The sequence below is a fragment of the Odocoileus virginianus genome, chromosome 13 (genome assembly GCF_023699985.2).
Source record: "Odocoileus virginianus isolate 20LAN1187 ecotype Illinois chromosome 13, Ovbor_1.2, whole genome shotgun sequence".
Lineage (NCBI taxonomy): Eukaryota > Metazoa > Chordata > Mammalia > Artiodactyla > Cervidae > Odocoileus > Odocoileus virginianus.
Window position 1 is genome coordinate 44,142,953 of NC_069686.1, and position 27,902 is coordinate 44,170,854.

Consider the following 27,902-nt stretch of genomic DNA (forward strand, 5'->3'; position numbering starts at 1 on the left):
GTTGCATAAATGTTTATATTGGCATTTCAAATACTCCTCGATTTAATACATCAAGGACATATGCTCTTATGACATATATATGAGAGTTTTATATTATGTTCTGAGTTTACAGTCTTACTACACACACTTTAATTAATCAAATTTAAAAAGAGGACTTTATAAATTAATGACAAAATTACATAATAAATCTGACCCTAGAATTACTATCATTTTTTATAATAAGTTAAATCATAGTAATGTAATATCAGATTGTGTTATTATATAGTCTAAGTCCTTGTTAATTTGCATAATTGGTATGCCAGTAACGAATAGTATATATATGTCAAATATATGAAATAGGGCGCATAATACATATACGGTTTCTAAATACTCAATTTTTTTCTGTACAGATTAAATGTACTTGTCTCTGTTACAGAAAATCATGCTACGTGTGAACTTCTGCACACCTTTTAGTGTATATTTTTGCCCACTTTTCCTAGGTTCAAAATCTCCCCCTTGACCTTATCCCAACTTCCAACTTCTGAAAAATCAAGTTCTTAGTTTAGCTTGAGCAGATATCTTTAACAGGCTTGTTTGAATAAATATGCCAAAATACTTTACATTCTGTCAGTATCTAGTCAGAAAATTGTGCATGGAAAAAAGAGATGAAAAGAACTGAGACAGAAAGAAAATTAGTGCCATGGCAAGCTTTCAATACAGTATCTCTGAGCCAAGTTTTCTTGGTGAAATGACATATCCTCACTAAAATACCCCTTTTATATAATTATGCACTGAGCACACACAACCAAAAGTAACTTTTATTTTTGTTCCTTATCGAGGAATACATATTGCCGGGGCTAAGCATGCGGAAACAAAAGCTGCGATAATTATAGCTAATTTAACTTTGGAAAACTCTGATTCTCCAGCAGTCCAGCATACAACCCCCCAAACTAAAGTTATGTAACAAGGTAATATCAACAATGAGAAACTGCATGATAAAATCCTGCCCAAAAGTGAAAAATGCTAATTTTGTCTCATTTAGCAGCTGGATACAGAAATGCTCATTAGTTTTAAGAGGGTTAATCCTTTTAACTTTTGCATATTGATATGCCAATTATGCCTAATTGTACAAGAGGCATCAGTCAAGGTAATAGTGCATAAACACATGAAAGTTATTAAGTACATCCCAACATGTAATAAAGTAGGTGTTAATTGGTAGCTGAGTTCTGCGGGCTATTGAGGTGGATAATTCATTGAGAGATGGATCACTTGTAATTTCTCTCCATAATTCCTTTTGCAGTCTCATGCTGTGATGTTTTCATGCTTGTCAAAAACAACTGCGGCATAGTGCCTTTTGTTAAACACAGCCAATAAAATATGTTAGGCATCATTAAATATACTTAACTTTTAAACTTTTTCAAAGGTACAGTTCTTACTGATAATACATTATAGAGATTCCAATAATTTACTCTAACCACTGTCTCAAGTTCACGGTTGAGGAACGGTTTAGCAGGTTTCAAAGTCAGGCTGACTGTGTTGTGCCTCCCAGCAGACAATACTTTTAAAGGAGAAAAGAAAGAAAGAAAAATGTTTCTCTCAGAACCTTATCCAGGGACATATTTCTCACTTCCAAAATATAATCACTGGCTTCCTCATGCTAAATCTGTCTATAATACCTGAAGAAAGAATAGTTACAATCATATATTCCTCAGGCTCCTGAAATTGTGGTGGGTTAATTTTGCACTTGAAATTCAAGTGAAAAACAGGGAATAAATATAATCAGTAACATGCTACTCAGCAAGTTGATCTCATTTAATAACTCAGTTAGGGAGCTGAATATTTCATAGGCCCCTATGATATTAACAGAACACTCAATTAATAGCTCACATGTTACTGCAGGGTGACTGGGACTCACAGGCTATCCCCGGCTAACCTATCTCTTGCTCTTGCTCTCACTGTGAGCAACAAAACAGATCCGGGGTCCAAAAGAGTGGCTAACATTGCATAAATAATTTTGTAACATCCTATGGCCTCAGCTGCAAGTTACCACCATTATGGAAGAAAATTAACCAGAGGAGACTCATTGCAATCAGTATGTTTAGTGGCTCAGGATGAGTGCAGGGGCAGGGACACAATTGGCAGTAGAGTTCATTTCTAACTATTTTATTTCAAATCTTCCTAATGACACATTATGGAGACAAAATGGCTTCCTCTCCAAACCTTAAATTGCCACACCACTTCCACCGCTCAAACTCATTCCAAATCAGACTGAAATTTCCAATATCATATATTGTTGGAAGATTTTTAAGGAAGAGATTTTCACATTTAAAAAATATATTTTTTCTCAGTTTATTCTTAGCTAATTTTAGCCTCTGGCTCTTCAAAGTGATGTACTGTATTTGGAAGTACAAACGCCACACGCTAGCATAACCTCATTATTTTTATGACACTGAAGCATGATAGTGGAGGCCCTTAAAATGAGTCAAAGGTGCTCTTCAGTCTAGTTCCAAATCCACTTTATCACTCTGGATTAAGCCCAGCGCTTCTTTTGCAACTGGGGATATTATTATGACTATAAGTAGGCAAGATAAAATGCATTACAAAAACAGTTTTCTCATGCACATTAGAAAAACAAATAAAACAAGGCTAATTAGCCCCCCTCCCTCTTTTTACTTTTTATAAAATTCTGTATCAGGGAACCTGGGGTATCTGACTTACAGGTTCAGTGACCTTCCCAACGTCGGTGAGGATCATAGATTTACTTTGGCTCAGCCTGTCATGGTGGCTGTTGGCATTTTTGATTCTCATTTGCACAGCTCCAGTGCCTTGGCGGGTGGGATTCAGTGTTTCCACAGGGGTATCAGAATTTGTAGATTTCTGCATATTACAGTGTTATCCTGATAAAAGATAAAAGCATTATATTATTCTAAATATACATAATTTTCTATGAAAAACTCCTGGTGGAGTGGACATCTCTATTAATCATTAAGGTACAAAAATGGCATAAAGTCTCTGCCTCTTTGAGTGGTGAGGAAGAAGTTAGTTACTTTGCAGTGTGTTCTTTTGTTTGTTTGTTTTTTATCAGTTGGGACCTCTATATTCCAACTGTATGCATGCCAGAGGATTTCAATTCATATATAATACACTCAAATTCTGTGTAGTTCCTTAATTTGATTAAGAAACACCTAATGACAATACAATATGATCTCCCTTATATAGAAATTCTATTGCCAACTAAGCATCTTCAGGGTATATGCTTTTTTCATTCACAATGTCTTTGATCTGTTAGCCAACCCATCCCACACCACTTTCAGATACTATTACTGGCACCTTTTTTTTTTTTAGTGGGAAAAAAAAAACAAAAAACTGTGAATAAGGTCAAATTTAAGTGTATAAAATTGGCTTTAGAGCAAACCAAGCTGGTCCCACTGACTATCAAATATGTTGGCTTGGCCTCATTAGCCTGGTTCAGAGTCCCAGCCCCCACCTCTACTTGGAATATCCACAGGGAAAAATTAAAATTCCTTTGTCCACTGCCATCTGCCAACTGAACTAGATTTAGTATTAATAACTTATTGAATATAATATTTATGAAGAAAGAGAAAATCAACACAACAACACTGTTTATTTATTTATTTACATTTATTTTATTGGAAGGAGTCTGATTCAGCCAGGAAAATCCAGCATGGGCAAATTTTAAAGGAGTGACTATGAAACAAGAATACTTCAGAAAAAGAAAACAAAGAAAATAAATTGGGTGGGTGGACCAAGAGGGCTTTTAGTTGCTTCCCAAATACATAATCCTTTTCAGCTGCTCCTGCCCACAAGTTCCTCAAATGAATACATCCACTCATTTAAAATAGAACATTTGCAATGCAAATATAGCTTCTAAGTTTCTAGAAACAGACCCGTTTCTAGCCTGAGTGTTGCCTCCATCTCTCACCGATATAGATGCTTCAGCGCTAACGTGGTCAAATGGGTACAACATTAGAAAAAACTGTCATCAGTCAGTTTTAGAAGTCAACATAATCCTAAAGAAGGATTATATTTTAAGGAGCCAATTGTATTGGTACCTCTACACTGGTTGGACAGACAACCAGGTTAGAATTCTAGCAATGTTCTGGTTGAGTGGACACGAAAATAATTAGGAAAAAATAAAAGCATTTTAATGGGAGGAAAAGTGGTATCAGGAAAAACTGATACCAATTAGGCAACTGACTGATAATTCAAAGAAAGTTAATATTTATTGAGTATTTACTATGTGCCAGGCATTTAGCTGGTTTAATCCTTACAAAGCTCCTATGATATTCACATTATACTCATGTTTTTATAGAGAAGAAAAATGAGTATTGGAAGGACTAAAAATTTTCTTAAGTACAGTGAACACAAAGAAGTGGAATATTTATTTTACCCCCTCACTAAAAAAAAACCCCAAAACGACCCATAAGTCCACCAACAGATGAATTGATAGAAAAATTCTGGTTTATCTACACAATATAACTCAACAATAAAAAATGGACTACTAATGCATGCAATTACATGGATGAATTGCAAACTTCCTGGGCAGAGTAAAAGAAACCAATCCCTCTCCCTAAAAAGTTCTCATTGAGTACTTAGGATTTCACTTATACAATATTTTTGAAAATACAAACTAACAAAGTAAACAGACAAAACAAAGATTGTCTAGGGACAGGGTAGACTCTGGATACAAAGAACCTTTTGGGGGTGATGGATGTGTTTGTTATCTTGATTGTGATGATGGTTTAACAACAATATACAAGTATTAAAAATGATCAAATTGTACACTTTAAACAACTGCACTTCATTGTACTTTAGTAATACCTAACTTCTCCAGGGGATCTTCCTGATCCAGGGATTGAAACTGGATCTCCTGCATTGAAGGTGAATTTTTTACCATCTGAGCTACCGGAAAAGTCTCAACTAAGTTGTTTACAGGATAGTTGTATTAAGAATTCCTGAACCAAATTATTTTTCTATTTATTTTATTTTCATTTATTTAAAATATATTCATTTTCATAATTCTATGAGTGACATATTTTAAAAACTTATTTAATTGAGAATAAAAAGACTCTTTCGACAACATTGGAAATACAACTTTGAAGTAATAAAATAAGGAAGTCTTATCCCCACTATTCCATAGAAACATGATTAGAACTATATTTAATAGAATTTTTAAATGGATCGAACCCGACCACTAATGTATGCATAAGGGAACTTACCTCTATATATAACTAGAATAAGATATAGAAGGTTAAATATATCAGGGTGTTTTAAAAAGTAAATGCAATCAAAGGCAGATGATATGAATAGTTATTTTTCCATATACCCCAGTACAGGATAATACATTTTTGGTTTTATTCTGTGTATTATTATCGAGGCCATCAATTTTTCATAGCCAAGAAGATGTTATTTCAAAATAAAGCAAATCTATAGATTTTTTACAATGATAAAGTGCTACTAATAAAAGCATGTTTTTTTCAGAGTTTCAGTGAATGAAGTAATTATGAATGAAACAATGAGAATCTAGGCACTGTGATTGTGATGGAGACCTTGGATTCATTATAATTAGACTAGTTGCATAAAAAGAACTCATGATGACTTATAGTGGCAGCAGTCTCTAATGTCCACCTTCATGACCTTGAACAAGTCCATGGCCCCTTGTTCTATCTTTGGAAGAAAACTGTGAGGGTGCATGGTCAGCCAAGAGTACCACTATGATCTGCACCGTCCTTTTCACTTCTGATACCGCTGTGCTAAAAAACTGTGAGCTGGAGAAGTACTACTGCAGACTTACAGAGCTCCAAAGTTTCAGGCAAATAGGCAGCAATGTAAATGCTTTGGTATGATCTAATGCCCAAGGGATGTGGATGATGCTTGAGGAGAATCAAGGATTAAACATATAAATCTTTTCTAAAAGAATCTGCATTCTCCTTGGAGTTCATTCAAGGCTTGATCTTCCACATTATTCATTGGATTTGTACTTCAAAGATAGTGTGCTTGTCACACTGGTGAGGGAAATACTCTGGCTAAAGCCACTATCTTCTGACCAAAAGCGTGAAGCCACTGAATTTACATAGCCTCACCATGTGCCATTTATAGGAAATGTTGCTTCCTCAGACTGCACACATTTCAGCATCCAATCAACATCTGCATTCTTGTATTGATTTCACAATTAACCCATAATTTGTTTGGGGATGGGTTTCCGTCAACAGGCTGGATTTCTTGAAAAAGACTCTTATCTGGTTTCCTCACCTGTTTTCTAGCGAACAATCTGCAGGAAGGAATTTCAAAATTCCTCCTTTAGATCTTTCTTTAAGCTGCTTTCCCCCTATGCTGGTTAATGTTATTTCTCTTCTTTCACTCTTTCCTCTAGCTATCACTTCCTTTCCCAACTGACCCCAGTTCATATTTTGTTGAAAACACATTGCACTCTTATTTTTTTCTCTTTATTCAACATCTTCTGTATTTTGTTTTACAAAGGTATTCCCTTGATACTATTTATAGTTATTCTCATATCTGCAATATGGTGGTTTCATGTTGCTCTAAGAAGAATACAGAAAATGACACAAACTTCCTCTTCCCCACAGAAAATAAATTACCTACTTAAGGATTATTGAGACTTTCCTGAGTGACAGACACTACAGTAGAGGTTCTTTTTTGTGTTTTTGTTTTTTGTTTGCTTCAACCAAGTGCTTTATAGTAGTTTAGTGAGTGTGCTAAATAAATAAATCAAATCAAATGAGAAAAGAGTTGTGCCCAGGTGGGAAGAGAAGCAAAGGCATTAGACTCTGGTGGAATGGTGAGGTGTGGAGACAGAAAGTCTGCAAAAGAAGACCAGCCAATGCTGGAGCTAAATTAAGACAAGTTGGGCATTTTGGGCAAAGGGCATGGTAGCACAGAGGTATGAAAATAATTGCAAAATTATCAGGTAAATTTTGACATGTGTTAGGAAGAAAAACTACAGTACCAAAAAGTTGAAGGAAAAGACAAGTGGTGGATTTCATGAAGGAAATGGCATTTAGTCTCCGTGTGGGTAAGTCTGATTATCTTGCTGTCCTCTCATCAGGCTGAAGGATTAGCTGAAAGCCTCAACCCTCCTAAGCCAACCAGTTCTATAGGAGGCAAGGTAGTCTAGACACTCTGAGGAAGAGAATTTGGGAAGAGGGCCTTCCTTGGCATAACACACAAACATCTTGTACGGATGAATTGAGTGCAAGACAGAGGGAAGCAGGACCCCTCACCCTCAGCAGAAACTGAGGAAGGGGGAAGGCAGAGGAGGAAGGAAATACAGTTGCCAGAAATGACAGTTGCACTGGTGGCTGTGAAACTTCTAACTGTTGTACTCTGTGGGTTCAGAGGTGATTTATTCTCTTTCATCCTGTTAGAAACCTCTTACACCAAGTGGATAAGGCTGTGTGACACCAAATTTTGCAAGTCATATTCAGATCCCACTTACAGTTCTTTCTCTTTAGACTCCTTCAACTTTCCCATTTTCCCCTTGCCCACACCCTAATATTCTTTTTCCTCTACCTTGAACACTATGATCCTCTTAACATTTTGACTGCCAAAGCCCTCCCATCTACTTGGGCCCCATCTCAACCACAGGGTCAATATTTCTGAAATGCCATCATTAATTCTTACTTACATGTTTTACTTAATCCATCTGCTCAGTGAATCACTTAGATGTATATATGGGAGAGGAGTGATTATAGCAATTAACACAATACCATAAATGATTAGTCAGATTTCACATTAACTCTCAGGAAACATTTACCTGAGTCTCACACTGGAAACTCTTCTGGCTACATGGGAACACATTTTATAGTAGAAGAGCTTTGGTTATCCTACTTCGTGTGTGTTCTTAAGTACATGTAGAGGCAGGCAGCATTTGTGACTAAGGATAGGAGATCAGGATTGTATTCTAGTAAATGGTGTCTCCTGGAGTTGTGGGATGTGATGGCCTGCCATGGTACTCTAATTTTTGAGTCTTTATGAAAGAAGTTTCTAGGGGAACAAACTCCATTATAAAGTCTGCCCAACTATGAGTCGAAAGAAACCCTCAAAGCCCAGGGTGCATCACGACTTGCTTCCAGCATCAGGGGAAGAATATAATTCCAGGAACCTGGAAGTATTAATTTCAGTATGTGTTAAGAGAGGCAAAGAAGAGCTCTAATCAGTGAGTCTTTTTATGTTATGATTCCAAGAATATGCATAGGGTTTTGAAATCATATTCTGTTGTTCCACCTGTATTTTCATTTCTCACTGACACTCAAGGTTCTAGATTTGGTAGAGTATATCGTAAAATCAACAATATTTTTCTAGACTTGTGCATGTATGCTAAGTCACTTCAGTCGTGTCTAACTCTTCAAGACCCCGTGGACCATAGCCTGCCAGGCTCCTCTGTCCATGGGATTCTCCAGGCGAGAATACTGGAGTGGATTGCCATGCCCTCCTCCAGGGGATCTTCCCAACCCAGGGACTGCACCTATATCTCTTTTGTCTCTTGCATTGGTAGGCAGGTTCTTTATACTAGCTCCACCTGGGAAGCCCTCTTCTATGCTTATTTCTATACAGTTTTAGAACATCAAGCATTCTGCTAACTATATGTCATATTAAGTTTGTTTCATGTGATCTATATGCTTATTCAGTATTTCCTGTGTTCCTTCTATAACATCTTATCATCATTATCATCATCACTGTTATTAAATTCTATTAGAAAAAAATGATGACTAATGCATTTATAGTCTTACAGGAGGCACACAGAAGCATGGTGGATGCCTAAGGAAAATACTGAAGAATTAGTTCATTTTGCATGTGTTTAAAATGTCAACTTTATTTTATAAAACTGTCCAAATAAACATCCTTGAGTTAGAAATTTAAATGTAAATCACTTAAGGCTGCCTTCATAATTTCTCTAGACTTCCTGATTTTATATGTACCAAGAGAAGAGCAAGAATAGCCTGTGATATTACACTAGTTCCACTTTCAATATTGTTTAAAAAACAGGAAACAGTGATGAGAATGCACTTCTTAAGAGCCCCACAAACTTTGGCTCTGCTCAACAGACTTGGCTCAGTGATATTTTGGGTCTGATTTTCCCACTCACACTGCAAATACCTAAATAGGAATGAATGTGATATTTCATCTAATTCCAGATTTCATAGCTGCTCTGTCAATTATCTGTTGCACTCTGTTAATTACATTAAGTCTGAGTAGCATGCCCTTTTGAGTTAGAAAGTTTATTTTTGACGTCTCTTTCCCATCAGAAACATTAAAATAAAAGTATATTAAGAATTATTTGAGTTAGGAGAAACTGAATGGACATTATGAAATTATTTCCATGCCACAGAGCAGAGAAAATTAAAGTTGAAGGCTATTGATGGTTCTTCCCCCAAAGTGTCCCAGCCTGTACAATGTAGTCCCAGGGCAGATCTCAAGTGCTGCATCTCCAAACATCCTTGCCTTGGTCGCAGACCCCCAGATCAGGTGGAAACTGTGTCTGGAAAAATAAGGTAACAAGAATTCCAAAGGAAATCTGATGGAGATCTGGTGGATAAAATGATCGTAGAGCACCCATATTAAGTATAGATCATGTAAGTCTTTAATCATTTACGTCCCTGTGCTTCCTGACAAAACCACAAAGACTTAATAAATGTTTGCAGAATACAGAAATGGAAAATAAGTATGGAACCTAGTTAAGGCCAGAGTACATAGCCCAGGAAAGCATTACCAATAGAAATGCTTCTGATCAAATTTATTTCTTATTTTAAAAAGAATATGTATAACTTACTCTGGCCAGTGGGTCTAAGGACCAATGAATGAAGGATACTTCATGGTAAGTTAGAGGCTGCAAATAAGCAATGCTTTTCATACCCTTTGAAGTCAACATTAAAGTATATTTGGAAAATCATACAAAATTTTAAAAATATGAACATTAGCCTATTTCCATTTCAGATAAACATTCTTTTTCTATTAAAAAAAAATGACCATCTTGGGATATAGCAGGGTTCTGTGTTCTAACAACAGAGAAAGTCTCCCTCCAGTTTCCATTTTCTTTGGGTGCTTGATATTTTTTCTCTAAATGGAAGGACTCTCTCGCCTGACATGGATTCCCACTAAAGACTTAGTGAGGAGAAGTATCTCAGAGCTAAGTACTGCGTGTGCCCCAGTGTTTTCCCATTCCTTGGGTGTTAGCTTGGGTTTCCACTATGTAGCAGTGAGCTGTATGGTCACCACAACCACCAAAGGCCAAGGTTCTCTCTGCCTTAACACACAGGAACTCCTGTGGCAATATGACCCCATTCCTTTTCCGGAATGTGTAGGAAGAGCTTTCTCCAGGTTACTAAGAGTGTGTGGAAACTCCACAGACAGACATTGTATCTGTGAGAAACTCATTTCTGTCCCCCAGAAAGACCTTCTGTTGATCTGCGGTAAGGCACAGCCTGTTTGTTCCCCTGTGGAAATGACTTGTGGCTGTGGTTGCTCCAGCAGTAACGTGTGGCACAACCTCCATGCTACACTTTCCTGATAGGTCAGTAATTAACTTGCATTGTGATTGTTTGTCATCTCCACCAGAGCAGCCATTTACCAAAATAACATTTTAATTTCACTTTCCTTTGAGTTTGCTTTCCTTTTCTTTTTTTTTTTTCCCCCCTGTGGCTTCTACATCTCTATTAAGTCTAATTTCCCCAGACCATTTTCACAAGCAGAGCAAGTGCAATAAAACTCAGTTTCAAAAATGTCAAATATAATGAGAAAGGAAGATCACAGTAAAGGAATTTGACCATAGCCACACCATTGGGTAACATTGGACAAGCATTACATATAGGAAATGTCATAATAAGGCTTTGCATTTAGTTAACTTATATCAAGAAATCTGGGTGATATGCTGCATTTACTGACAAAGTCAGGCAGTCAGCTTCATGGATAAATGGAAATAATACAGTTATTCTCTTTGCACATGGGTATCCTAAATGGCGAAAATGACAAGCAAAATATAAAATGTGTTTTAGTAGAATAAGTACTGAACGAAACTGTGGTAGGCAACCTTAGTATCAGGCTGCTAGTGCTCACTCCCCAGGCACCTTAGCCCACTAGTCTCCATCCTACTGAGAGAAATGCAACATATTTTATATTTCATATAATCATTGAGCCTCTACCCTGAGAAACAGACTTGCTAGGTCCCACAGTTTCTACAAAAATTATTAAAAATTCTGGAGTAGAGTTGGACATACACATGCTTACTTACAATGGAGTCTGATTAGAGTGCAATAGAGAATGGGTCTGAGGGCAATTTCTGGTGATGGTGAAATTGATATCATATGATAAACTTGAAACTGTATGGTAAACAGGATTCAAAAGGCAGAGAAGGGATTTCAAGAGCAGTGCAGGCTGAGGTAAAAAAATTCAAGGAAAAGCAAAGTGAACATCTACAACACATGATAGAGGGGAGAGGATAGTTTGGAAAGCCAGATACAGACAGTGGATTAGAGCTGGATTAGGACAACTGTGGGGCTTCCTAGGTGATGCCAGAGGTAAAGAACCCACCTGCCAATGCAGGAGACATAAGGCTCGGGTTCGATCTCTGGGTCGGGAAGATCCTCAGGAGGAGAGCATGGCAGCCCACTCCAGTATTCTTGCCTGGAGAATCCTATGGACAGAGGAGCCTGGCAGTCTACAGGTCATATGGTTGTAAAGAGTTGAACAGAACTGAAGCAACTTAGCACACATGCATAGAAACACGACTGCTTTATTAAAGAATGTGGGCTTGTCTTATAGATTCTGGGACCTGTTGATGACTTTGTTAAAGACATAACCTCTTTCCAAGAGACTTGGTGAAAAGAGACCCAGAAGAATGGATCCCCAGTCACTGAGGTTGCACAATGAACAGTAGCATTTTCATGGGATGCTTCTTAATTAACTTTGAATCAGAATAAATACCACCACATCTATTTGTAAACATTAATCTTATGATAAGAATCCCCCACAATCCGAGAAAAACAAAATCAAAAAACGTTCAGGAACCTCACTTTGAACTTTCAGGGGCATGTTTAATGCTTCTGGTTATAAATCAAATGAAAGAAAAAGTAAAGGCTCCATAGAAAAGACAAAATGAAGCATTTAAGGAAGAGAGGTCCAAGAACACAATTACATCTTATTAAGGACAAAGAAGAAAAATAAAGTTAAGAGTTAGTGGAACTGTTTACGAATTTCCCACTGGTGACCAGGTAAGCAGTTAAAAAAAAAAAGAGAAGAAAGAAAAGCAAATAGGAACTAAATGCTTGTGTTATTGTGTTATTGTGATATTCAGGCAGCAAAAGAAATTTTATGAAATGGCAATCTCCTTAGATAGAAAATCATAAGGGGTATAAGTAATGCAATCTTCTCTCTGCTTCCTCTGTCAGTTTTGACCTAATCTAGCAAGAAATGCTGAGCCATTTTCCGCCTCTTGTGTACAAGTATCAATTAAGGGAAAACAGGGTGACTATCTTAGGGCAGTGGATGATGAAATGTCACTTAAGGAGAAAGCATGAGCTCTACAACAAGTTGTTTGGCAGTCACAGAATTAAAAAACTGGCAAAACAAGCTGTCTCATTCTCTGGGACAGGCCTGACTCTCTGATCTTTGTTGGAAGTGTATCAAGTGCAAAAATACGCATTTCAACCTGTGATTGTTGTTTCCTGGAATTTCATGTCCTATAGCATTTATTTCCTAAAGGACATGACTCAGTTGTGAAGCCCTTTTATCAAGCAGATGAAATCTAATCACACTTTGATTGCAGTACACTAGGCTCCCTCTATCTCCATCTTGGCCCACCCAAGTTAAAATATGGGGAAGCTGCATATTGCATAATTAGTGTTCAACAGTAATTAACGAGAGTCAGTAATCGACAGTAGTAAAATGTGGCTGACATTTGTTTTATTTAGCAAATTTGTTATTGTATCCTATTAGTCTTTCCCTAATGCTCATGTCTTCAAACTCTGAATTGATTGAATTGGATTTCAGTGCCAAAGGGACATGTCTGAGAATGGGACAGTAATATGGTCCATTGCTGTGATAATGATAGCACCATTAAGATATAAATATTTCAGAATAACTTTTAAAATGCATTTAAAAATGGTTTTTTTCTTGCTCAATAACATATGCATAAAATACATTTTAAATCGTTTTTTTGTGTGTGTGTGTTTATGTGTGTGTATGTGTATGCCTGTGTTTGTGTAACATGAATTGTCACAAACTGAATGCACACTCATGTAACCACAACCAAGCCGAGAAACTCAACATCAACAGCACTCCAAAAGCCCTCTGAAGCTCCCTTCCAGTCACTGTCCACCCCCAACCCCATCAATGATAACCATCATTCTATCTTCTTAAATTTTGTCTATTTTTGAACTTATATATAACAGAAACCTAGAATATATACTTTTTATTGTTGGGCTTATTTCTCTCAAAATTTCATTTGTGTAACTGATTGCTATTTGATATTCTTTGGAAATATCTGTGCAAAATTGTCCTTTTCTTATTGATTTGTAGGAGCTGTTTTTAGATCCTGGATACAAGTTTTTTTTTTTAGTATATCTGTTACAATAGTGATTTTTTCTTTTATTTGTAGGTTGCTTTTTACTCACTTATCTTTTCTTTAGTAGAGGTTTAGCTTTAATATATCCAATGTATTATTTATCTAATTTTGTGATTAGTGCTTTTTTGGTCCTCTTAAGAAATCCTTGCCTAATCCAAGGCTACAAACACCATGTATTTTCCTCTAAAAAGCTTCGGTGTTTAAACTTCTTTTTAGAACTGTGATTCTTTTGGAAATAATTGCTGTTTGGTATGAGGCAGGATAATGTTCTTTCTATAGAAATAACTTATATATATACTGGAGAAGGAAATGGCAAGCCACTCCAGTATTCTTGCCTGGAGAATCCCATGGACAGAGGAGCCTGGCAGGCTGCAGTCCATAGGGTCACACAGGGTCGGACACAACTGAAGCAACTTAGCACATATATATGTGTGTGTGTGTGTGTGTAAATATATATATATATTTAATTAGAAGGAACTGTAATCTCTTGTGATTTATCTAGGTGAAAAAGGACCTGGGACCTGGCTCTACATCTGAAGTGAACAGATGCTGGAAAGCTCTCTTATCCACAGGTATCGACAGTAGGTGCCACTGAGTCTAATAATTACAGAACTATCTGGTTACAGTCTTGGTAAATATTTGGTAACTGGGGATACAATTTGAATAAAAAGCTTTATTTAACAAATAGGAAAAAATACCCATTCTTAGAGGAGCAATCCTCAGAAGTTCAGATTTGCAGATTTTTATCAGCTAGGAGGTTTGTTACAGTCAGAGTTCTGAACATTGGGTATTTGTTCAGAGCTAGCTCGATTACCCACATAGGAGACTGTTAGTAGAGAGGTGATGTTTTAATCTTAGCAAGAGAATGAGGCAATGAATGACCAGTTTTCCAATACAGGATATTGTAGTCAGGGACAAAACAATGGCTAATGAAGAAGGTGTGACTTCCTGAGGCACTGGGACTTGTAAACAAGGAGGTAACATACTTGTATTGTGTATCTTAAGTGCAGACTAAAAGACATAATCACTTGTTACAATTTATTATTAAACTCACAGAACTCCATTTCACTGGAATTAGTTAAAGATCCTCTACATTAAGCTTTCCCTTGGGAGGCAGGGTCAGAAATAACTCAACTTCAGCTAAAAATTAAAAAAAAAGACTCTAGTAGTGAGAAAGAAGATAGCTGACAGCTATAGAGCAGTGACTTTCAAGGATCAGTATGAGAAGCTTCACAGACATGCATATTTCACTGTACCTTCGCAAGATATTTCCATTTAGCAGGACTGAGGATGAGCCTGAGAAAGAACATGTTTGGCCACCGCCCTTGGTGATTCATATGCACACTGAACTTTGATGAGAAACATTGACAGAATTATATAGTATTTTTTTTACTTCACATTTTCATTGTCCTAAAATTGTTCTAATTACTACAGTATCTTATTTTTAAAGACCAGTGGTTCATACTTGTTAATACTAGGTTCATACTTGTTAATATTTTTGCTCTAATTAAGTTTTCTGGAATTAAACTTCCCTTTGGAATATGCTGGTGTTTTGGGGGAGTGGTGTGTGGATCATAGTTGAGAACAGCAAGAAGAGAAATGAGTAGGTAGCTAAATAAATATATATTATTTAGTATATAGATTTAGCATTAATTATATATTATCTATAGAATGACACACAGACACCTAGGTACATGTAAGTAATACTGTGAATTCTTATTTGAGATTAATTAAAACATGATGTTTAGCTATATAGAACATATATCCAGTCCTAACTTTTGCTGCAAAATTAATTATTTTACATAGAGGAAAAATCAAGTCAGCTTATACCACAAGCAACCTAGGTCTATTGTAGAAATTTCACCAAGTGTTTGTTGTTGTTGTTGTTTATGTCATAAACGTACTAAGTTTGAGTAAAACAACATCAATCTGAACATTTGGAAAACCATCCTCTTCTTTGTTAAACATCAAAAGATATTTACTGTGAGAACAAAACAGATTCCACAAAATATTGCTGTTTTCATTCAAATTTAATCTGAAATTTGGGGGCAGTAAAACTTTCTTTCATGAAGTCAAGAATATCAAAATAGTAAAAATTCTTAGCAGTCCACATTATTTAAATTAAAAGTTTTTGAATTTGGATTTTCAATGCTAGTCTTTGAAGATACTATAATATCCTCCATTATTATATATCTTAAATTGTATCATTTCTAGGCTGCTTAACTAAAGGCTCTTATATAATCACAATGGTGTGATCACTCACCTAGAGCCAGACATCCTGGAATGTGAAGTCAAGTGGGCCTTAGAAAGCATCACTACGAACAAAGGTAGTGGATGTGATAGAATTCCAGTTGAGCTATTTCAAATCCTGAAAGATGATGTTGTGAAAGTACTGCACTCAATATGCCAGCAAATTTGGAAAACTCAGCAGTGGCCACAAGACTGGAAAAGGTCAGTTTTCATTCCAATCCCTAAGAAAGGCAATCCCAAAGAATGCTCAAACTACCGCACAATTGCACTCATCTCACATGCTAGTAAAGTAATGCTCAAAATTCTCCAAGCCAGGCTTCAGCAATACGTGAACCGTGAACCTCCAGATGTTCAAGCTGGTTTTAGAAAAGGCAGAGGAACCAGAGATCAAATTGCCAACATCGGCTGAATTATTGAAAAAGCAAGAGAGTTCCAGAAAAACATCTATTTCCACTTTATTGACTACGCCAAAGCCTTCGACTGTGTGGATCACAATAAACTGTGGAAAGTTCTGAGAGATGGGAATACCAGACCACCTGACCTGCCTCGAGAAACCTGTATGCAGGTCAGGAAGCAACAGTTAGAACTGGACATGGATCAACAGACTGGTTCCAAATAGGAAAAGGAGTACGTCAAGGCTGTATATTGTCACCCTGCTTATTTAACTTATATGCAGAGTACATCATGAGAAACGCTGGGCTGGAAGAAGCACAAGCTGGAATCAAGATTGCCAGAAGAAATATCAATAACCTCAGATATGCAGATGACACCATCCTTATGGCAGAGAGTGAAGAGGAACTAAAAAGCCTCTTGATGAAAGTGAAAGAGGAGAGTGAAAAAGTTGGCTTAAAGCTCAACATTCAGAAAACTAAGATCATGGCATCTGGTCCCATCACCTCATGGGAAATAGATGGCGAGACAGTGGAAACAGTGTCAGACTCTATTTTTGGGGGCTCCAAAATCACTGCAGATGGTGACTGCAGCCATGAAATTAAAAGACGCTTACTCCTTGGAAGGAAAGTTATGACCAACCTAGACAGCATATTAAAAAGCAGAGACATTACTTTGCCAACAAAGGTCCATCTAGTCAAGGCTATGGTTTTTCCAGTGGTCATGTATGGATGTCAGAGTCGGACTGTGAAGAAAGCTGAATGCTGAAAAATTGATGTTTTTGAACTGTGGTGTTGGGGAAGACTCTTGAGAGTCCCTTGGACTGCAAGGAGATCCAACCAGTCCATCCTGAAGGAGATCAGTCCTGGGTGTTCATTGGAAGGACTGATGCTAAAGCTGAAACTCCAGTACTTTGGCCACCTCATGCACAGAGTTGACTTACTGGAAAAGACCCTGATGCTGGGAGGGATTGAGGGCAGGAGGAGAAGGGGACGACAGAGGATGAGATGGCTGGATGGCATCACCGACTCGATGGGCATGAGTTTGAGTAAACTCCAGGAGCTGGTGATGGACAGGGAGGCCTGGTGTGCTGCGATTCATGGGGTCGCAGAGAGTCGGACACGACTGAGCAACTGAACTGAACTGATGTTGCTATAATTGCTTGAAGAGCTTCAGCTGCATTATTAGGAACCTCAACCTAGGATTTGTTTAGGGGCTATTTTCCCACTTAAATAAGTCCTGTTTTGCTTGTCCTTCTTCAAAGTAGATTTCAGAGGCCTCTCCTCAGGAAGTAGGAGTTAGAAGAGATAGTTATATGAATTATCAAACTAGGTTCCAGCTAACTGTTACTGTAATTTGAAGTAATTTAGCCAAATTTCTGTCTTAATTTAGACCCCTCATAAAGCAAAATATAGGATTTTGGCTTGGACATCTTGAAGTGAAAAAGGAATTCATAAATGATAGAATTTTAAAATGTCTATCAGATTACCTATTTAAAAATTATTGAACAGTAGTTCTTTTTCTCTGTGTCCTCCTATATCATTTATATCCATTTTCATGACTACTTCTGGAAAAGAGATAATCATCTATTAAGAGATAACACGATGGGTTATACAACCACACTTGTGCTACATTTCCTCATCCTATGTACTAAGAATTTCACACATATAAGTGTGTGTATGCATGTGTGCACATGTTTAAATTGCTGTTACTATTATTATTGCCACCTAAGGTATACAAAACCAAAACGCTCTTTTCTTTGCCCTATGACAATTCATCCTTTGCAAGTATAGATGTTCTGATCTGTATTTGATATTTTATGATTTTGTGAAAGTCAGAGAAACTAAAGATTATTATATTTGCTATTACTTAGGAAAGTTAAATTTTGGAGACATTTTAATGGTTAAAACAATGCTTTGAGGAGGGCTGACAGCAGAAGAGTTTGTTCTTCCAAGCAAGGAAAATGAGCCTAGTTGTGAAAGGCAGACAAACAAAAGGACCTAAATGAAAAGGTTATACATAAACAGACGTTTTTTCATAAAGTAAATGTGCTAGTCAGTCTCCAGCCATTTATTAGGATTCATTATGTGCACAGAAGTTACTTGGAGGATTCTAGTTCTCTCTAATCATTACACCCTGCTCCTGCTTTCTTAGGAGCAGCTATAAATTCAAGAAGAGGTGGAAAACCGGCAGACTGCCAACCAAATTCAACCCACAGACATATGTTGTTGGGCCTGAACAATGTTTTGGAGAATTTTGAATCAGCTTCCAATTGAAACATGATAATTTTTACTTTTTCTAAAAAAAAGTTTGTATTTGTGTGTCTCCTCTTGAAAAATGATGAGATGTGAAGAACTAGTTAAGGTATGCATGAGAACTATCAGGTGGAGATGTGTAGCTTCAGCATCTTATAAACAGAACAAGTTCTCTCTGAATCAGGCTTTCTCTCCCTTCACCCTTGATTTGCATAGATAACCTGACTGATCCGGGGATATCTGTGACTGTGACCCCAGGAGTCAATCACCTCTAGGAGTTTTGCTTCTCTGATTTGTTGGTTGAGCAGAGTTTCTGCTGCTTATTGAACTGGTATCATTTTCAATATCTTATTAGTTTAAAATCCAAGCTGGTAGAATTGAAAATGGAGAACAAAACCAAGAGACTGCATTTGTATCTCAACTTTAGAATGAAATTCACTGGAGATTAACATTATTTCATTTATTTGTACAATTTTTTCAACATTATCTGAAATTACCAAGAGTAGGATATTGTGCTGTTCTCTTTGCTATTGCTGAGCAAGTTCTTTTTCCCCCTCTCTGCTCTGACCTCCTTCACTGTTTCTATTATATTTTGGCAGATAATCATATCCTGACTTCTTTTGTTCTCTGTTCTCTACTTGAGTTAGTTGTCCCTCTTGCCAAATTGACTGTGGACACCTTAAAATCAAATGCTGTATTTTTTTCAGTGCTGATACTCTGTACTGGACCAAGAATGTTTGGTATCTGTCTGAAATTCTTTGTCTCTAATTTTGCCAGTATTAAAATAAGCATTTGCAACAAGTGCAAGTTTGCCACCATATTAGAATGGTCATGATTCTCAGTCCCAAGTGTTACTGGATTTCATGCTTCTTTCCTACTTTTCCACATCAAAAGCTGCCAAATGGACCTGGGATCAGTGCACCATGGTCAGGGAAAGTCAGAATACCCACTGCATCTCACCTTGGCTCCATTCATGACTCAAGACATACTCTCTACCATCTGCCATGCTGACTAGTTTCTGGCTTTCCTCTCAAACTGATTTCCCAACCTGCAACTATGGTAAACCTGTTAGTCCCCTTTCTTAGAGCCAGACTTCTAACCTAAAGCTCTCTGGGCTGCAGAAAGCAGCTAATTCTCCAGGGACAACCACACGGCCACTTCTCTCCCAATTATTTTGTCAGGCACTTCCCACTGCCACACCTTCTGTCATTTAATGGATGGCCTAATACCAAGGGCTTTCAGAATTAGGACTGAGATTGGTATATTCAGTCTACCTTCATACATGAAATCTTCATCAGGTTTCCTTAAGGGGAAAACAAAACAGAATAAAAACAGAAAAAGACTTTGTTCACTAGATCAGCACCTTAGACCTTGGGCATTCCAAAATCTTTTCTTATTTTTCCCCAAGAGCATTTTGCTAGGACCCCCATGCTCTGTAAACAATCTACATTGATACTTTACAATCCAAGGCAAAAATCAGATATAATATAAAAGTGAGTGAAAAAAAACCTACTTTTTTTTTTTTTTTTTGCTCTCTCCTAGTTTCTATAGTTTGTCTTTGCTTCATTTTAATTTTAGGTCCAAGACTCAGTAGTTGCCTTCCACTTTTTGAACTGCTCTGTGTGCTGAATATTAATTTTTCAAAACTAAAGGGTATTTTTGGTTAGGACACATCTTGAACTGCTTGAAGGAAATTTTCCATATCAACCAAAAATTGGTAAATAAACAAGAAAAGAGTAAGCCTCCTTCTTTCTCCCCCCACACAGCTATAGAAAGGAAATGAAACTAAGAGCCAGAAATTGCTTTTGACGCATTTCATAATCTTGTCAGACTAATTAGAGTTGAAATAAACCAAAATTATCCTGACATGATTTTATATCATAAAGAAGGGGAAAATGGTCATCATGTGTTTCAAGACAATCTGATAGAATAGCTTTACTACAAGTACTATTCACATTACATTTAATCTTTCTAAAACAGTATTTTATGACACAAACGAGGCAAAGTTCCTTATGTACATTATTATTTTTCTAAATCTTGTGAGAAAAAGCATTGTTTTACAGATCAGGGCTTCCCTGATGGCTCAGTAGTAAAGAATCCCACCTGTCAATGGAGAAGGTGTCTTTTCAATCCCTGGGTCAAGAAGATCCCCCGGCGAAGGAAATGGCAACCCACCCCAGTATTTTTGCCTGGGAAATCCCATGGACAGAGGAACCTGGCAGGCTATATAGTGCATAGGGTCATAAAAGATTCAGATATGACTTAGCAACTTAAGAACAACAATAAATCAGGAAACTCTGCCTCAGAGAGATTAAGTAACTTGTATAAAATAACATATATACTATCTAACAAGTGATGGAGCCCAAGATTTAACTTTATTTTTTCTGACTTCCCAGGCAATGCTCTTTTATCTTTATTAACTCTCATATTGGTTAGAATGGCCATCATCAAAAAAAATCTACAAACAATAAATGCTGGAGAAGGTGTGGGGGAAAGGGAACCCTCCTACACTGTTGGTGGAAATGTAAATTTGTATAGCCACTACTGAGCTTCCCTGTGGCTCAGATGGTAAAGAGTCTGCCTGTAATGCAGGAGATGTGGTTTTGATCCCTGGGTCAGGAAGATACCCTGGAGAAGGGAATGTTAACCCACTCTGGAATTCTTCCCTGGAAAATTCCGTGGACTGAGGAGACTGTGCTCAGGAAGAGTTGGACACGACTGATTGATTAACACTTTCATTTTCACTTCACAGCCACTTATGGAGAATGATACAGAAGTTCCTTAAAAAAGCAAAAATAGAACTACCACGAGCGAGCGAAGTGAGTGAAAGTCACTCAGTCATGTCTGAATCTTTGCAACACCATGGACTATACTGTCCATGGAATTCTCCAGGCCAGAATATTGGAGTGGGGATTCCTCTTTCAGGGGATCTTCCCAATCCAGGGACTGGACTCGGGTCTCCTGCATTGCAGGTGGATTCTTTACCAACTGAGCTATCAGGGAAGCTCCTACATTACAATTTACTATGTGGTAAAAAGTATGAGGAGGGGAGCAGCCAAGCCATGATGACCAGATATTATTTATTTGGCTTTATGATCAGAAATATGATCACATGACCTAGCAATTCGACTCCTAGGTAAACATAAGGAGGAAGACAATTCAAAAGGATACATGCACTCTGATGTTCACTGGAGCACTATTTACAATAGCCAAGAGGTGGTAGCAACCTGAATTTCCATCAACAGAAAAATGGATAAAGAATTTGTGGCACACACATGTATATATACACACATACACACTGGAATATTATAATAGTCATAAAAGGAAACAAAACTATGCCATTTTCAGAGACATTGATGGACCTAGGGACTGTCATACAGAGCGAAGCAAGTCAGAAAAAGAGAAACAAATATCATACAAGATCTCTCAGATGTGGAATCTAGAAAAATGGTATAGATGAACTTATTTGCACATTAGAAGAGAGTTATAGATGTAGAGAACAAACAAACTTACCAAGGGAGAAGGAGGTGGTGTGACAAATTGGGAGATTGGGATTGAAATTTGTACACTACTATGTGAAAAAAAAAAATTAATGAGAACCCATTGTTTAGCCCTGGGAACTCTACTCAGTGACCTGTGATGACCACAACGGGAAGGAAACCTAAGAAAAGAGTGGATATATGTATACGTATAACTGACTCACTTTGCTGTATAGCAGAAGCTAGCACAAATTATGAAGCAATATATTCCATTTAAAAAATATATATACATATACATGTATATATATAATACACACACATATATATATATAATCTTTACTATCTCCATAAGAAATGAAAATGTTCTGGACCAGAACTTGGGAGAAATATGTCCTCAGCCTGTCCTCAAACAATTCTATTTCTCCAAGTTTCCTTGTCTTCTATTAAATCTTCTGCTTTTTCCACTAGCTTGCTAGAATAACTACATAAAATAATTATTCAAAGTCACTTTTAAAACCCTAAATAGACTATAAATAGACAATAGACATTCTTACTTGTATTAATTAACTTGAAGCCAACCATCACCATAAAGACATAAAATAAACTTTACATAGGCCAAATGATGTAAGAGAAATAGGAATACGAAAGTAAGACCCTTTTGCCATAGTCTGGACAAGACTTAAAGGATAACCAAATGAGTAACTAGGACAATAAGTGAACACAGAGAGAAGGAAATGAACGCCAATGGTAATTGATTGGATGTACGGAAAGGAGTCCGTGGAGACCCCAAGGTTACTTCTTTAGGTGATTTGAAGAACAAAGATATCTTCTTAAGTTGGAAAGAGAATGGAGATTCTGCAGGGAGATTATGGTTTTCACATGAGGCATATACTCAGTTTGAACTGCTGACTGGACTGGACATTAGAGAGGAGGTATCAAGTGACAACCGGAACCAGGAACAATACTGGGAGAGAGACCAAAGCCAAACATAAAAATTTAAGGACCATATTGATTACATTCAAATCATAAAAATGGATAAGAGGTGTCAAGTAATCTTGTGAGAAGAGATGGCCTAAAGCTGTGCCATCCACTAGTAACATGAGCAATTTAAAATTTTCTGGTAGCCACATTATATGAGGAAAATGAAAGAAGTGACCACGTTAAAATAATATTTTTTATTTAATTGACTATGTTGACATTTTATAATTTTAGCATATAAAAATGTAAAAATATTAAGGAGATATTTTACATTCTTTGTTTCTATTGTCTTCAAAATCTGGTGCTTATTTAACACTCAATTTAGATTAGTCATTTTGAATGTTCAAGAGCAGTCTAGGACTAATTTCTACCACAATGGACAGCATGATTCTAGGACAGAATTTGTGGGATCTAAGGGCTGAAAGGAAACATAGGGCCCAGGGGAGATAAGAAAAGAGAAACAGGAAACTAAGGCAAAAAATGTCTTCTTCCTCACATATTTTATAACATCTCTACATAAAGTAGATGTGTGCATGTATAGATATGAATAAGTGACAGGTTTTTATAGATGGAACAGTTTTAGATATGAAACAGAGCAGAATCCTTCTAAACTGTTTCAGAGTATAGGGCCTCCTGAATGAGGTTCAGTATGGCTTAACTGCTGACACCTAACAGGCTTGGAAATTATAGCATGAAATAGTGGAAAATAACAAGAATTTTATATCATGTGGATCTTCATACAAATCATGACTCAGCCTACCAAATAGCACTATAAATTTGGTCACTTAACCACTTAACCTAAGCTTTCTTATCTTTAAAATGGGAATACTAGCTCCCTTACATGATTTTGGTAGGATTCAAATGCTATTAAGTGTTCAAAACACCTGATACATAATACACAGTGAATAAATCATAACACTAATGATTATTATTAATAATCCCATTCTAATAATCATTTATATTAATGAGTGCCTCACAATACTGCAAGTATCCAGACAAGAAAGGAATATTGTTTGTTTAACCTAACATCATGGTACCTACCACAGTGTTGGAGACACCACTGGGATAAATCAACATTCATTTTTTTCCTCCTACTTTCTACTTCCTTGAGGAGAACCATCAGGTATGAGTAGAGGCTAAGACTACTTGATTTCCCAGTGCATGAAGCAGAAAGGCGAAAAAGATTAATATGGGCCTCATTGCTCAGTTTCTAGCCCTTAAAGTTCTAATATAAACTTAACTGAAGCAGAAAGATTAATTAAAAAAAAAAATTCCCTTGACACAGCACTCAACTTCCTGAGCATTCTACCTTTTACAGCTATTTTAAAAAGAAATCTCGTTATGACTCCAAGCCTGTCATTATATCAGCAGAGACTAGAACAAAAAGTTCTCTAATTGTTTAGGAAATGAATCTAAAATAAGTAAAATTATTCAATGTAACACCATGGTTTTAGAGAAACAGCTTAAAATTTAAATGCTTAGAGGTAGTTGGTGTTTTTTATCAGTTTATTCAGTATGTGCTCAGATGGAGGGTTATTTGTTTTGGAGTTTCAGAAAAGCGCCACAATATATAATGGATCCAATGTTCCGAGCCCACCTTCAGCACTGCCATGCTACTCAAAATGAATCCATAAAGTGTCATTGTTTGAAATATGTTTCTAGCTTCCTTCCCCCTAAGTTTATCTTATTTGTGAGACCCAAGAGGAGTCACAAATCTCCAGAAAACCTTCCCTGACTCTACAGCCCAAATTCAGCTTTTATATTATTTATTCTTTCATTAATCAAACATTTATCGAGTGTTTATTATATGCCTACCACTCTTCCCGGTTCTCAGTATTCAGTAGTAAAGAGGCAGACAAAGTCAACATTTTCATAGACCATTCAGTTCTGTGTAAAGCCACTAAACAACTTCACATGTAATAATGATTCCTCATGTCCAAAATGCCATTTAAGCAAACAAAGGCAGAGTAATTAGGCAGAGAGTCTTAAAAATCATGGAAAAAGACTGAATTAAAGTACAATAGAAAATCATTTGGAATGTTTTAGTTGGAGAGTTGTATGATTTAAGTCTTAAGAAAGTTACTCTGGCTACTTTTCAGAAAATGATTATCATGAAATGTAGAATCAGGGAAATGAGTCAGGAGAACTCTACAGCAGTGGAGGTGCTAAGAAGTGATTAAATTTGGGATATCTTGATATACATTTACCTCTTGCTTAAAGTTTAATTCATTCTTCCTAAGAGAAAACCAGTTAAATAAAAGCAAGATATCCAACCAACATTTATAAATATAAAAATGCATGAATAGATTTTAAAAATGGGTTTATGTAAATAGTAACAACAATTTGAAAAATATTGTACATAAAACATATTAAAAGTGTATTTAATACATTTCTTTTATTCTGTATCTTTTTCTTCACCAATGTTTTCAAGACAGATTTTTTGCCCTCAGATGGGCAAGAAAATGCTAAATTACATTTAGCATTTAATGATAAATTACATGATAAATTATTTAAATGATACCTAATGATGTAACAAAAACAAACAAAACCATTATAGGGTCAGAAAACCTGACAGGAACATTCTACAAGCTGCTATTTCTTCAACCTTTTCAAGTTCATTCACAATGTTCAAATTAACATTGCTCCATATATTTCACATGATTTATCTCTAACTTGAAGCTAGGAAGTGAATTAGTAAGTGTGGTTCTATTTAAAATTGTGATGTCATCTAAATGCCACATTTTGTAGTGTATACATTTAGCAGGTATTTTGAGGAATATTCAGTATACAAACAAAAAATAAAAAGACCCAATAGTCTGAATATATATATATGTATATATATATATACCTTTTTAAGAGCCATCACTGAGAAAAGTAAACAGGATTATGGGAGGTGAATCAATATTTTGCAGGTTCTGCTTATTGCTGATTAACTGGATGTTGGTTTTGGATAGGGAGTATCAGAGAAGGAATGAAATTGGGGATAGTTCTTAATTTACTATCCTGAACAGAGAGATGAATGGTGGTGTCATTAAATGAGATAAATGAAAATAAGGAAAAGGCAGGTTGGGTTGGGGGCAGATGGGGAGTAATTAGGAGCTTAGTTTTTGAACATACTCATTTTGTTGTCTCTTAAAACATTCGAGTGGAGATGATAGGTAGGCAATAGCATTTACAGCTTTAGTGCTAAAAAACAAAAGGCTTGGTCTTGAGAGCTAATTAGAACATAGATAGTATTTAAAACCATGGCAATATATAATATTGCATAGAAATAAACTAAGAAGACAATAGCTAGGACCTAAAAAGTAGAAATATGAAGATTAAGTGCAGGACATTTTAAAATTTAGAGGGTTGGGTAACAGGGAACAGCTAGCAAAGAGACAGAAAAGGAGCATCCACATAGTTTGGAGAAAAACTGGGAGAAAGAAATATCATAGAATTTAAATGAGGAGAGAATTTCAAGAGAGAAGGAATGTTCAGTTGCATCAAATGCAACTCATATGTGAATAACATGAAGATATAAATAGCCACTGAGTTTAGTAAAATGAAACTTTGGGCTTCCCAGGTGGTGCTCATGGTAAGGAATCAACTGGCTAACACAGGAGACTTAATTGAAGCAGGTGGATCCCTGGGTTGCAAAGATACCCTGGAGGAGGAAATAGCACTTCACTCCAGTACCCTTATTCTGAAGAATCCATGGATAGAGGAGCCTGGTAGGCTATGGTACATGGAGTCACAAAGAGGCGGACACGACTGAGCATTTGAGAACAGCATAGCACAACCACAGAGACTGTGACAACGGCATGTTCTGTAATATTTCTAAGGCATTGACTTTAAATTATGAATTTATATTTAAATTCTTATGTTTATACACTAAGCTACCTAGAAGTTTTCACTGGCTAGATAGCACACTCTTTGTATCCCCAATAATTCCTAGCATAATACACTGTACTTGGAGCTCAGAATTATATATGGAATTGAATTGGGCTGATGCCCATCAAAAGAGAAGAATCAATTTTAAAATTCACAGTTGTATGTTTTTGACAAGGCTGATTTTTTAAAAATAAGATAGTCTGCCTATTCTTTGGCATCCTCTAAATACTTCCTCTCATCAAATGTGCTTTCCTACAACTTCAATGAAGACAGAATCAATGGAGAAAGTGTTCCTTCAACTTCCTCTCCTCACTTCATCTTCTCTACATCCAATTCATCTACATACACACTCATTAAAGTGCTTTCCCTTCTGTTTCAGGTTAACTTATCTATTTGAGCTAGTGATTACACCAATCTGTACTGTATCCTCTGAGATCTTGTTGGATGTCTGGATATATATATACATATATATATATATCTTTCTTTATTTTCATTTCTTTTCTCTTCCCCTTCACTTAAACACTCATATTTCATCCTCATTTTAGCTATTGCCTATTTCAAGCTTTATAAGAAGAATATTTTATATATACTATCCTCAATTCCCTACTTCCTTTAATATCTCATTCTAGCCTTGAACTTAACTAAGATTTTGGTCCTTAATTATACAGTTGAGAAAGGATACACTCTGTTTAGTAAACAGAAACAAAAGCAAAAAAAAGACCTTTAACCTTTTAAAAAACAAGCTTACCTCAATCATAATAACAGAAATGCTACATAAAACTATATAAGGACATGGTTTTCTGCAGACTGGAAAAAACCTGAAATATTTGGTAACACAATCTGATAGAAAAGCTATGAAGCCTCCACCAGCACTCTCAATAAGTGCTGATGGAAGTTCAAAAACTTACAACTAACATGAAGGACAGTTTGGCAATAGCTATCAATATCATTTTATCTCTTGGGTTATAAAAACACAGTATTTCTGGGAATTCATTTCATAGGTATATTTTCATATGTACGCAATTATATTAAAACACTCTTTGCAGCAGCAAAAAAAATTTAAAACATTCATGACTCTCTTAAGAAAGAGACTGGTTA

At 36.4% G+C, this 27,902-nt stretch overlaps 1 protein-coding gene across 1 annotated transcript in view; it reads right to left on the reverse strand.

Moving 5' to 3' along the window:
* ARHGAP15 (Rho GTPase activating protein 15) overlaps positions 1-27,902 on the reverse strand; it is a 677,082-nt gene that overhangs the window by 642,903 nt on the left and 6,277 nt on the right. The window contains exon 2 of the mRNA XM_070476258.1: positions 2,698-2,876. Within this exon, the coding sequence (XP_070332359.1) occupies positions 2,698-2,862 (165 nt within the window). The 5' untranslated portion in view covers positions 2,863-2,876. The remainder of the gene's footprint in view (positions 1-2,697; positions 2,877-27,902) is intronic.